Here is a 14,177-nt window from a genome sequence, read left to right on the forward strand (position 1 = left end):
CTATGCTGTCAGACTACCGTTCGTACCGTGAACTCCCTGTGACGAATATCCACAAATTTTTGAAACTATTCAGATAAGTTAAATTGGCTTTGGGTTTTAACAAGTTGACTCAGTAGCCAAAACATGGTACGTAGTAAGCACAGGTCTAGAGCGCCAGAAGGAGTTCTAATCTCAAAGCGCATTATCTGCTTTAGATTGTTGCGCTTCTGAAAACAACTTTCCCAAGCGGAATGGCTAGTTTAAGACCGCGTTTCGGAGATCATTCTGATATTTTATAAATGCTAGCCGGGAGTGCAGGATATTAAAAAATGATGATTACCCTTTTACTTCTACAAGCTAACCTTTTGAGTGATGGGGGTGTGCAAAGCATTACTAAGAAGATTTTGACTCCATAAGATAATATAAAACCAATATTCTTGACAGTACAAAACCGATGTATCTCAATGGAACAGAATGTCTAATACCTCCTTTGTTTGATCCTTCATGACACACACTTTGTTATCTTAAAAAATAAGATGGAGTACACCGTGTGATAGGAGTACATTTTGCAATTAAATCTGGCTAATTTGGGATTATCAGGAAATAACCACTTTTTAATTGACATTGTGAAATAATAAGTAACCGAGAATAACCGTAATTCCTTCCGTTTGTACAGTTAAGCCACCGAACTACAGATATACCGGGGTTTCATTATAGGATGTGAGTTTTTTTTCTCGGTTCTGCATGAACAACTTGCTTATCCCCCAAGATACAGTGTATTGCCGCTTCTCAGAAGTAATTCTTCTATTAACGCGTAAAGCTCTCGGAATGTAAATTATATTTTTCATAACTTTTTTAACATGTTCCTTGCATGCCGTCTGAGGGATTTACCTTCGCATTGTTTGCTTTTTAAGTTTCTCTGGAATCCACTTTTGCAGCGACAAAAAGAAGGTTTATTAGTATGGTCGCAGTAGGCATCATCTCCGCAAGGATTTACTTCTCCGTCGCAAAAGTATTCACTTGACTCTGAAAAATATTAAATTCAGCATGAAATGGTTACAGATATAATAAAGAAGAGTTTAAATGGCTGATTATAGAATTTTAAATGTCCCTGCTTACAGAATACAAATCTAAAAACAAAATATAAACTTTATTGTGGAAAGATTAGGACATAAAGCTAAATAAAAACAGATTTTTTGAATTAGCTCAGCAGGAATTTTTTTTTCTATGGATTCGGAACACTTGCTATATCGAAGCATTAGAGTCTATTGTGCCAGCATGTTATATCAAAGCATTAAAGAATGTTCTGCCAGCATGCTATAACAAAGCATTAGAGACTGTTCTGTCAGCATGCTATATTGAAGCATTAGAAGCTGTTCTGCCAGCATGCTATAACAAAGCATTAGAGAATGTTCTGCCAGCATGCTATATCCAAGCATTGGAGAGAGTATCCAAGCACAATTCCCTAATTTTAGGGGCAGTGGAGATCATTGTACAGCGCTACAGAATATGATGGTGCTATATAAAAGAATAAATCATAAATAATACTAATAGGCGTCTGAACTAATTTTTTGGTGCCCCTCAGACCTTTCACCTACCGATTGACCATATTAGTTGCCATGTCCAGTTTCTCATACCACCCAACATTTTTAAGGTGCCCAAATTGATCTGTGGCAAAATGTGGCAAAACTAGCATATCATGGCTGTCTGGATATCACCATTATCCTATATTTCTGGATATTACCCTAATATTATCCCTTTCTGAACCAATCAGCTGCCGTCAACAGTATGAAATAAATTAATTGGTTGAAAAAATCATGCAAATTCCATGGTATGCACATAAAATGGGTTTCTAATACATTTACATCTTTAACGCTGTTAAATTCCCCTGAAACCAGCCTGAGGAAAACAGACATGGGGAGAATCGTAAGCAAACAAACAAAAAAAACAAATCTGTCTGAAATCGAAAACTGCTGACTGCCTTTAAGGATAATTAGTAAGGAAATGGTGCATAGCAGAAATTCTATTTATGGGGAATATTATGCTTTTTCAGCACTTTTAACACTGCTCATGCAATAATCTAAACAGACGGCTATGTTAGAATAGTTACTTTACAAAACGGTTGCTATACAGTAGATAAACCCCATTTTTTAGGAGACCTGTTACATCTGAGATAAAATCATGTTGTTTCATCAAAAAACATTAATTATTATAAATACATATATTCCAGCCCTGAACAAAGTTATAGTTAGAATACACCAGGTAAATGTTTTTCTATTCCAAGTAACCGACTAAGTGAACGCTGCAGCTCAAACAGGAAGTTATAATCAACTTCCTGTAAACCACTTCCTGTAAACAACTTCCTGTAAACAACTTCCTGGACTCGTCATTTCTCTATAAATAATTGTACACAGGAACACTTAAAAGTTTATAGCACACAAACTCGTCACTCTTTTATATTTGCCTTTTGCCAAGAATAACCAGCATACCCAGGAACTCTCTGAGTTTCACCTGGAGATCTAGTAAAGAGCCACTTCTCCAGGTCTCCGGTGCTTCAGCGAGAAACTCTAGGTAGTGGGAGTGGCAGCACACCACGCCCTGCTTCGCTCCTCGCCCCGCACGCCGCTCCTCGCCCCGCTCCTCACCCATTCCCCTCCAGTCACGTCAGTTTTCCCGTACCGTCAGCGGGACCACATCCTGAGAAGGAAGGGCTCAGGGGGGGATGGAGCATGAAGCTATTGTAACCAGCAATAATATATAAGATTGGTGATATTATAACCTGGCGGGACTGCCGCTTGCCATACCCAAAGAAACATCTTGGACAAGGTTGATGGGGTTCCATTTTACAGAGATTAGAGGATCTCCCCAACTGGCCCATGAACCCCACTGCCTCCTAAAAGCGGGGCAGAGCCTGACAACCAGCGCTTGCAGAAAACAGGACAGTTAGGATGTATGTAAAATCTGTACCTCTGTTAAATTATTAGAGGGATAAAAATTTAGGGGGACAAATAATGCTCATGATTTAATAATTGTAATGAAAATGAATTAATTTCAGTAGTTCCAAGATGCTAACGACTGATTTAACTCCTGCTGAAGCTGTTTACTTTTTGAATATAAAGAGGTTCATTTATTTGCTAATTTTTATTTCGTGATTCATTATCTTCCCATACATTATTAATATTAGTATTCTCGTGGCATCTCTTCCTAATATGTCCATTTAGTTTTTACGTAATTAGCTAGGTACCCGAAGGAAAAAATGTTTTTAATGAACAGGATTCACACCGTCGGGCCATGTGCCCATTTTTATATTAAAACGACCTCTGTCCGGTCAACGTACCTATTTTGCAGTCTTTTTCGTCGCTCTTATCTCCGCAGTCGTCAAATTGATCGCACTGGAGGTCCAGTCCTATGCACTTCTTATTACTGCATGTGAACTCGTCCTTTTTGCACGGTATCATCTTCTGTCTTGCTTCTACCGTTTCCCACACACAAACACAAAATAAATCCTAATTAGCTATTCATGCTCATTAAAATGCAACCAGCATGTACGGCCAAGTGACCAAGAAACGGGAAGCCTTTTCAAGCGTTTCAAATATAATTGTTTCAGAGCTTAATTTATAGCACACATAAACTTTCAATTAAGACTTCAATTAAGGTCAATTATGTTTTTCACCAAAGGTCCCTCTCAAATTACATTAATTTAGGCTAAGCTGCATTAGGTAAATTTTACGTACCGCAGTGAGCTTCGTCCGAGCTATCACCGCAATCATCCAAGCCGTTGCAGACCTTTTCGGCTCGTAGGCACACGCGGTCGTTGTGACATCTGAAAGGCCTTGTTGGTGGGCATAGAAATTTGTCTTAAGAAGAAAATATATGGAAAATGTCAATATCTCACTTGTAGAATGGGAAAACATATTATGCTACAAATCACAATACCCGTTCTTGGATAATAGAGGGACGTGCGGTTTTATTTTGTATAATGTCAGGTACTCTACTATGACTGCTCCGTCAAATAAACTCATTAAGTCCTGCCGGCACGTCAAGATGGTTGAGATTTCTTTATTCCGGTTGCATTAAGACAAAAAAAAAAAATCGGGAATTTCTCATTTAATGCTGCGCTGGGTGCACTTCGTATGACATCGCTTTGCTCTCAATCATTTAAATGCATTTTACAATCAAAGTATAAGACTGAGGAATTTTACCGATACGGAAAGTCATCAAATACTTTTTATTGAATCTATAGAATAAAATTTATAATTCTAAATGAATACAGTTGATAATAATAAATTAATAAAGGTAATGTATCTGTTATGACAACCTATGAATTCTCTAAAATATGTTTTGTACAGGACAAGAACACCTATGAGCGGAGGCATAATCCAAAAAAGATCCATACCACACATTTCAGGCACTTCATCAGAGTTATCCCCGCAGTCATCTTCCCCGTCACAAAGCCATAAGTGCAGCTTACAAAGTGTGTTATTACACAGGAACTCGTCTGATCTGCAAATTTCTGCCCCTTTAGAGGACAACAAGAAGTTCATTAAATATTTGATTATGGTTAAATTATTTTGAATGTTAGGTAGAATATTCTTATTGTTAACTAGAAGTGTTAAGTAGAATATTATTGTTCTTTTTCTTACAATCAGCCCCGGATTTCTGGTTTCTGGGACATTGGAGAATGCAAAGTGAGCATGTGCAGAATGTGCGCGCATGTGCAGAATGTGTGCGCATGTGCAGAATGTGTGCGCATGTGCAGAATGTGTGTGCATGTGCAGAGCTGCCAGTGACGCTACCTCCAAAGGCCCCCCTTGCATCCTGATTCGCCGGATTCTCTAGTATTCTCGCCGGAGGTAGAAGTTGTGCGAGAAAGTATGAATGAGAGTGAAAGACCAACAAAGTGCAAACAAAAATTCAGAGCTCTCTGCTTCATTTTCTATTGGAGAAGTGGAGAGAGGCTGTCCCTGTGGTCCACTCCGTGGCATAGGTCTTTTGTAGTACTCCAGCAGCGGCCTCACGTATGTCATTTAGTGGCCCCTGGCCTTAAAGTGGCAGTGTCGCTCATCCGACCCGACAATGATTGGAATGTTCACGCCAACTCCCAAACAACAACAATTCGTGAATCGATTTAGGAATATAACTTGTTCAACAAAATAAATGGAGATGGTTCTTGTTTATTTTCATCTGTAAAGCCAATCCCAGGAGCCCCTTTCATTCGATGTGTTTTAACCGCTTGTTTTTTTTTATGTCTCATCAATAAACTTGCTCTGTGTCCCGAAACCAATATTTTACAATGCCCATAGTCTTATTCTTCCACAAGGAGTTAGAAGCAGTTGCATGCATTTGTAGAGCGTGTCAGGCAATCAATGTGTGATATATGCATTGCAAATGATAAAGCCATGTGAACGATTTATTCCCCCCCAAGTATTTTCTCCCTATTGTATCTATACGGCTTAACATAAAATTGCCTCCTCTACATAATTTTCTTTTTTTTTTTTTTTTATGGAGGATTTATGAATGCAAATAGTGTTCAAAAATCACAGGGTCTTATAAATAGCCCCATCAGGCTGGCGTTTAACTGCTTAACCGTGATTACATCATAGCACATGATTTAGAAAGTGTTTCGCCAAAAAGATCTGCATATATTATTCATGGAAGATGGAGTTTGCAGGAAAGTTAGTTTCAGCTCGTTGACTTCATTATGCATTATGATGAGCCGACACCGGCAATTTTCTTCTGAAAGAAGAACTTGGTTGGTGAGTTGAAAAGGAATCTCTCCTGCAAACTCACCTGCAATTTCCCGCTTTAGTGAATACACCCTTGAAAGTGACAAATAAATGTTCTGATCTCCATCTTTTTCCTTTAGCTCAAGCAGATTGAGCCCAGCCTGGAACACTCTGATATATTTCTAGATATTTTTTTTTATTAAATTTCATTATTTATGCGTCAGATGATTATTTTTTTTTTAAGCATCTGTTGAGATGACTGCATTTCTCCGGTACGTTAAGTACAATTCTTTAAGGTTTTTATACAATCAAAAAGCATGTTAATAGATTGTACGCTCTGTACATCATTATTATGTGAATTCATAGCCGTCTTCTTTTATCTTGCTAACCGACGGAGTTACACATCGGTATGAAACTATGATAAATCACTTTTTTTAACAAAAAAATAGCCTTGAATTAAATAGACAAAGATATGTTGCTGCAATCAGCGTTGAGACCCCACGGAATGGAATATATTAGCTGTATAGTAGCTCTGGGTGCTGGTAACATATAAGAATATATGTGATTTATACAGAAATGAGAAAAGTCTTCAAAAATCTTGAATTTATCACATATAAAGAGTACTAACCTCGATCACAATTGTCTTCATCACTGCCATCCACACAATCATAAACCCCATCACAAAGCCACCTGACGGGTACACAAAACGCTTTGTTTCTGCATTGGAACTGGTTTTCGTTGCATTCCGTCACACAATTAACCTTGGTAAAGAAAATAAATAGATACAATTGTATCATCTTAAGAAAGGAAGGAAAAGTAGAAGGAAGGAAAGTAGAATCACACACCAATTAACCATCGTACTTTCCTTCTTCTACCATTCACTACGTTTTTTTTTATGAATTTATGAAATAAGAAGCTCTTTATTCCGGAGACTTTAAACATTCTGATTAGATGCTTTAAGTTAATATTCAGAACACTTTAGGGATAAGTTCAAGTTTAGCACTATCTCTAGAATCATTACCGTTAATTTTGTTTTTGGAAAAACGGTGGAAATTATGTATAGCCAAGAATAATCTGTTAGGAGAGATACTTCAGAACTTCAGAAGCACCACCAGCATGGTGAATCAATATTAATCAATATTGTGTGTTTTGTTGAACAAGCTCATAGAAACATAGACTTTGATGACAATTAAGACCCATTTGGCCCGCCTAGGCTGCCCATTCTTGCCGATATAAAAACTTAAACCTTAATCAGTTCTTGGTCTTGTCTGAGATTCAAGAGCCACTTCAGGTATCAATGCTTGTGAATGTAACTCCTTGGATTAAAGCCAAAACGTCACAGTGTCTACCAAAAGGGGTTAAGTCTTTTTCTTAACAGGGTTGTTCACCCCTTCTAAAACCCCCACTTCCCAAATCTGTTTTTTCTTCTTCACTTAGCAATCTTAGCGATGTTAAAACATTACATCCCACTAGAACATCTAAACCTATAGAGTTTTCAGAATACAGAAACATTGGGAGATGTTCTTTAATCTGACAGCATTGCAGGGACTGCTTATTGGCACAAGTTGTGTTTTTTTTTGTCTTTATTGTGTTGTCAGCTTGTAAAAAGCTGGTTTGGGGTCATATTGAGGGTATAATTAAAATTCAGGTTGTGCAGCGGGGGGGAAAAAACTGCAAACTCATTAAAGGCATCATTACTGGGCATTCAATTGCCTATACACGGTTAAATATAATGCGCATGAATGAAATACTTTTATACTCACCACAGGTTAACAGTAATGTAAGTTCTGATACTTTTTAATTGTTTGGCTATAAAAAGCTATTATATTAATATATATTTATATACACACACACACACACACACATACAGTATGCTGGGGATATCAATACATGGTTAACAAGGATTTAATTAAAGATAAAAGGCATTTAATTTACTATAAGTATCGCTATAAAATCTTTTTAGAATAGATAAACATATTAAACTATCCATCTATATGCAACATATATCTTGTGTTAAAGTTGGCCCCCAAAATTCTATCCATTCCAGAGCTGCTTGGTGCATGTTAATAGTAATGTGTGTGGCTGCAGTTACAGCCCAATAAAGTGAAGTTATTCTCATTTCAAAGCCATTTAAGGTCAAGTAAAATAGTAATGATATCGCGTCTTAATGCAAGAACATTAAGTGTTACTGAGTAGCGAACGATGTATCACATGAAGTTGTTAATGTTTCTGATTTCGCACCTTCTTCGAATCATTTTATTAGTCATTATCACATTTTACACACCTGTTTTTAGCAACGACCTTTGTAATTTACTTTTTTTAAGTGGAACACAAATATATGAGAGTTTCCAGGGAACGACAATAAAATGGGCTTATTTTCAATTGACCCGTCGGTGTTAAATACTTAGAGGAATGTTCTGAGATGAAATGAAATCCATTTTTTTTAAAAAACATTATTTTATAGAATTGTGAAGATGGACTAAAAACTATTCGGAAACATTTAGTTTTGGGCCATTCATTTTCAGACAACAAATTTAATTTCCTGACCTTTTGATGAAATTCAGAGGGGTTTTTTTTTCCATTCGGACACGAAATTAGTTGTCACTCTCTCTCACACACACACACGCACTTTCTCTTACACTCTCATTCATTTTCTCTCACGCTCTCTCTCAATCTTCCCTACCTTCTCCGTTGTCCCCTTATAAATCCATGCCTCCTTCTCCACATTTCCACTTCTTCTGCTACCTCTTCTTGTTCTTCTATCTTCTATTCCTAATTTTTTCTTGGTCCGCTTCTCCCTGGTATCAGCTCTGTTTACCAAGCCTCCCTTTCTCAAAAGGGCGGAGCCTCCACACACACTCTCTCCCAATTGGAGGAACATGAGAGAGCGTGAATGTGAATGAGCTCTTTGCTTCATTTTCTATTGGAGGAATGGAGAGAAGGTATCCCTCAGGTGCACTCCATGCCGTGGCTCTTTTGTAGTACTCCAAGAGGCTACAATAAAGGATCCACGGACAAAGAGAAGAGTCCTCTTTCTCTGTGAATCCATCTGCATTATTCTCAGAGTAGAGCCCCGAGGGACCCCCTCTCCTCTATTACTCCAATCAAGGGTGTGTATGGAGGCTCCGCCCTTTTGCGGCCCCTATTCGGCCCATCTATTCTGCTTGTTTCAGTCGTTGGTCTCATCTTAGATTCAGGAGCCGTATGTCTATCCCATGCATGTTTAAATCCCCTCACCGTATTAGCCTTCACCACTTCTGTTGGGAGGCTGTTCCACTTATAAAACACCTCTTCCAAAGACAAAACACCACAAGCATGTAGGCTTACCTCGTCCGAACCGTCAGCGCAGTCATATTCGCCGTTACATCTCAAATATGCAGCGACGCACCCACCGCTCTCGCAGACGTACTCGCTGGAAGAACATGTCTGGGATGCTGCAATCAACACAGAATGATACTATTTGTTGTTGTTGTTTCCAGGCAAATGATATAATAAGAGCAAAGAGTTCTAAATATTCTTCCTTATACCAAGGCGTGAAGATAAAGGAGATGACATTGTAAAGAAGATGACTTCAGTGCGTTTGTTGTGATTAAGACCTGCGAGAGTCTCTTGAGTTATCCATGTTTTTAGCTAAACCAGCGCCGGAGCAGCTTTCTTCCATCATAATCGTTTAAAACGTGTTTCTCGGATATATAAAGGGTTATATAATGTTATAGCGGAACATAAATGACAATCTGTACTCCCGGTGTTCCCCACATTGATATGAAAAAAGGTTTTCTGCTTGTGCATTATTTCTTTACGCAAACATTTTAACCTCTTAGTAACCACAATTATGTTTAACCCATTCGTCTGTGATGGGCTACGAGCCCGTATAGGTGGGAGATCCTGTAGAAAGATAACATTTAAGTGGTTTGGCCAATTTTTTTATACGGTGTAAAACATGTCAAGCCTTACTTGGTCATTGGATGCTCTTTCCACATGCTAGCATCATGCCTGCCCCATACATGTTTCAATTACTACATTACATATGAACTTCAATGGATATGATCAATGAGTGTTTACTTTAAATGTAGGCAATACCCCCCTTGGAGCTGAAAACACTCCCACTGATTTCAATGGGAGCGCTTTCTTGCCACTCATTGGCTGCTTCAAGCAGAAGAAAGCATTGCACTGCAGCTCTGGAGCTGCAGCTTCTCCTAAAGGTAAGTTCATTTTTTATTTTTTTTCCTATAAGTTTATGAAATGCAAATTAAAGTGCTTACAAAGTACTTTAATATGCATTATTTGTTCAGGAGGCTGCACTGGAGTGTCCTGTAGACCTCTGTATGTCTTAGCACTGGTGGTGTTTTGTAAGCATATCACACAATTCCATTTTTACTTTATTGTGTCATACAAACAAATCTTTGAGCGCGGTACATAATAAAGAAATATAATTGCAAAGTAAATCAATAAACCGCTCACCAGGGAAGTCTGAATTCAACTTTTTTGTAAGCAAACAGCTTTCTGCCTCCAGTTAGTGTTACAATTTCTACTCAAACGTCGACAATATTCATCAAGGAATTGTGTTTAAGGTTATGAGAGCGGCTTTGTTTTGATACACAGAATAATTGTATGTTACGGCGACCCAGAAGCTTGAATTCTATGAGCTTCGTGGACTTTATAAACATTCTATTTCATCTTTTCTAAGAGTATTTCAAGATTATATATATATATATATATATATATATATATATATATGCAGAAAAGAACAAGTGTTATAGTTTTAAAACATATTTCAGTTGTCAAATAGAATTAACACTCCTTAACACTTCTATATCTCCGCGTCATATAAATGGGGTGAAAAAACATTAATACCCACTCCTAGACACAACCCAGATAAACACTCCATTTTTAGGGATTATCCATGCATTATGCCTTTTATTTTTGGATATACAAGCATTGTAGAAACATACTATTGTATACTTTGTTGCAGAGACAGAGGAGTGGGGATCCTGTCTCTCAATTTTTTTATGGGGGGGGCGGTTGAATATTGTACGATTTTACATATTGTAATATTTAAATAATTCACATTGATGGTTAGCTTAGTATTGCCGATGACAAGTATATTTAAAGCCATCGATAAACTGGTTGGATTTAGAACATTACCAGTCAGACACACCATGAAATACTCTGTTTATTATATATAAATATTGTCTCTTAATGTCAAAATATTGCTTGCATGCGTTTGATTGGCTGGGCCAAATTTTACATAGGATCCCTAAAATGCCATAATTTTAGTTCTGTTGAAAAAATGTTGCATCTATGACTGTCCATTTTGAAACGGTAACCCCAAGGAACATGGGCTGAGCTTGTCCTATATAAAATGTCTTTATAAAACAGCGATCAGATGAGAGTCATTCCCGCATTACTTATGCATTATGCAGGGCCAGCTGGGCCCTTCTGGTCGGAGAAGCTTGATTTGCTTTCTCCCTTAATAATAAAAAGTGGTGTAATTGAGTTAAAATTTTCAGCTCTCATGCAAATACAACTCAAATTCTGAAAAAAACCCAAAACATACCTGGTTCACAATTCTTCTCATCGTCTCCAAATTTACAGTCTTCGTGACCGTCGCACTTCCACGAAGCTGAAATGCACTGTCCGGTAACGCATTGAAATTGGTCTTTCGTGCACCCAGTTTCACAATTTCTCTGTTAATAGAAACAGAAACATCTTGTAATAATTTATAACCATAGTTATGGCACCAGGGCGCAGGTACCAGCATTACACACAGTAAAGGGCTCGTCGATACGATTCACCTTGCATTGGCCAAATAAAAGATATCGTTTTTGACTCTAGATTAAGAACGATGGTTCATGGGCTAAGATATATCATTTTTTTTTAGATTTGAATCTCCTACACTCAAATTATTGAAAAAATAAACAATTACCCTTAAACTACAAGGGACATGATTTTAATCATCACCATTAATGGGAGAGTTTGGAAATATCAGACCGGTTTGGCTGGGCTACAGCAAGTCAAAGGTTGTGTTGGTGCAGCTCCGTCATTAGAAAGTGAAAATGTAACCAGATATTAGAAATAAAGAAGTTGCTGGCAGATTGGCCCCATTCGGCCCCCGTCTAGTCTGCCAGTTTCTCTTGCTGTAAAGACTCAAACCTAATCAGTTGTTGGTCTCGTCTTGGATTCAGGAGCCGTATCCCTATCCCATACGTGTTTACATTCCCTCACTGTATTAGCCTCTACCACTGCTGGGAGGCTGTTCCACTTACTCTACCACCCTCTAAGTAAAGTAAATCTTCCTTACATTACATCTAAGCCTTATTTAATTTATCTGCCTTTTCTGTAGGTTTTACCTCATCTGATCCATCTGGACAATCATATTCTCCATCACACCAAAATCTCGCTGAAATGCAGTCGCCGTTGGCACACAGGAGTTCTTTTAATGCACACGTCTGTGGTTCTAAGGAAGTGTAAAAATATTTTTATGCAACATGTAATCCTATCGCACGGCACTTTGCCAATTTTTACATAGATCATTAGTTCAATTCCGTTTCTCATACTGTACTGAATTTAACACTTTAATAACTAAATACATTATTACTGTCTATAAGAAATAATTTTTTCTCCAAGTAAAATTCTTCTGGTAAAATGTAATTATCATGGGACACACAACAAGGCATTGATGGGTTGTTGCCATAGATACTGTAAAAGCATCTTAAAGGGACACTCCAACCCTCATATACTTTTTATTGCATATAATAGCTGAGACGTTCCGTGGTGTCCCCTTGTATTTGCGGGGGGGATTGTACAGAATACCCCAAATGCATTTGCCCCTTTCCCCACCCCTATGTTGTTGACATGCTTGGTTTCATGTTTGGTCTAACACCTTTTTTTTACTATATCACAGAGCTTGGCAGGTATTTGCAAGAGTTAGCTTGTATTTTCATGGCTTGACATTAGTACTCCATTATGCTGTTTGCAAATGCAGTTTATTTCTAGAAGCCACCATTCAATGATTTAAGTAAATGAACACAAATTAAAACGCGACATAAACAAAGTCTTTTGGAACCATCAACCTCTTTTTTTTCCAGATCATTAGATAACATCTAATAATAGAATTGCGGTACGGAGTAGCATTATCAGAACCATTCAACACGTTCCATACCTCTGACATGCAGACATTCATTCTAACACTTACACTTAGCAACTCCATTCACTCTTTATGTTTAAGAAGAATCTAATTGCAAACAAATAACAACCAGGTCCTGATAAAAACACTGCTTTTTAAATTGCTTGTTTGTGTGCCGGTGAGTATAAATATTATTTCGACAGCCATATTTCATACTGGGCAAAAAAGGTAACCTTTTTCTTTTCTGGGTCTGCGTTTCATATTAGTCACTGTGGCTCATATGAGTAATGTATGTGTAAGTATGTGGCCCTATCTGCCCTATCTGCCACTAGCCCACTGGGTATGTTCCAGGTGTGCCAGATGGCCAGTCCGAGCCTGATTTTGGGTAAGATGAGTGGGCCGAAACTTCCACTTTCTGCCCATGTTAGCGCTCATCAACACTTTTTACGGAAACAAGCCTAATTTTCCCATTAATTCCAGCGAATGCATTTTTTAAAGTTCACCAGCTCTCGTTAACACATTACCCATCTGCTTCAAATAAATACCTAAGAGAAATCAAGTCTTTTTCATGTTTTATCACTTAAAATTCAATAATTCTTTTTCAAAGGTTTATTTCATGGCTACCAAATCCATCTTGTATTTCTTGGCTTAAATCATATTCATGACAAATGTATTTCAAATTTATTTAAAAAAAGAAAAAAGTACACCCAGGGTTTTCATGTTGTCTAACATGGTCAGCAAATGGGATATTTTTCTTTTATTTTATGTTTTTCTGTAATTCACTGTATCCTTGTATTGTTTTATACAGAAAATATGCATTAGGCTGAAGATGTGTAGTAACCACAGTTCTGCATGCACGACCTTAATAATTGAAGTAAATGAGATGCATTCAATATGCAATTGTTTCTAAAAAAAAATAAAAATACCCATAATGGGTTACAATAGATGAAGTGGTCACACATTGCTTCAACCGCTGAGTGAGAATAAAGGAAGTGGTCCACTTGATCCATTTTTTTTTTTCAATTTAACATGTAATTTGGTTTCTACAGAGCTGGTTTTCACACGGCTAACCAACTGTTCTCGCTCACACCGGTCGCAGTCTCAAGAAGAAATCCACTTGAAATAAAATTATAAGCTGGTGATTGTCTTTTATGTAGTTTAAGTGTAAAATATCAATAATACGAGCCATAGCTCCAATATATTTACATACATTACTCCGACCCGCCGAGGGGAAAATGCTGCGCTACGTAATTGAACCTTTCGGCGGCCGAACAATACGAATCATATTTATTCTTAAACATGGGAGATTTTGGCGTATAAAAGGCTTATTTATGTTTAATATAAGA

The 14,177-nt window shown here is 37.6% G+C and overlaps 1 protein-coding gene across 1 annotated transcript in view; it reads right to left on the reverse strand.

Moving 5' to 3' along the window:
* LOC149285175 (low-density lipoprotein receptor-related protein 1B-like) overlaps positions 1-14,177 on the reverse strand; it is a 366,729-nt gene that overhangs the window by 20,547 nt on the left and 332,005 nt on the right. Inside the window, exons 68-75 of the mRNA XM_089495720.1 lie at positions 12,056-12,162; positions 11,263-11,392; positions 9,033-9,139; positions 6,334-6,466; positions 4,376-4,498; positions 3,714-3,836; positions 3,317-3,451; positions 871-1,005 (exon numbers count right to left, since the gene is read on the reverse strand). Coding sequence (XP_089351846.1) covers positions 871-1,005; positions 3,317-3,451; positions 3,714-3,836; positions 4,376-4,498; positions 6,334-6,466; positions 9,033-9,139; positions 11,263-11,392; positions 12,056-12,162 — 993 coding nt within the window. The remainder of the gene's footprint in view (positions 1-870; positions 1,006-3,316; positions 3,452-3,713; positions 3,837-4,375; positions 4,499-6,333; positions 6,467-9,032; positions 9,140-11,262; positions 11,393-12,055; positions 12,163-14,177) is intronic.

Source organism: Sceloporus occidentalis, unplaced genomic scaffold (assembly GCF_023333645.1).
Source record: "Sceloporus occidentalis isolate IW3139 unplaced genomic scaffold, rSceOcc1.0.p SCAF_83, whole genome shotgun sequence".
Taxonomy (NCBI): Eukaryota; Metazoa; Chordata; class Lepidosauria; order Squamata; family Phrynosomatidae; genus Sceloporus; species Sceloporus occidentalis.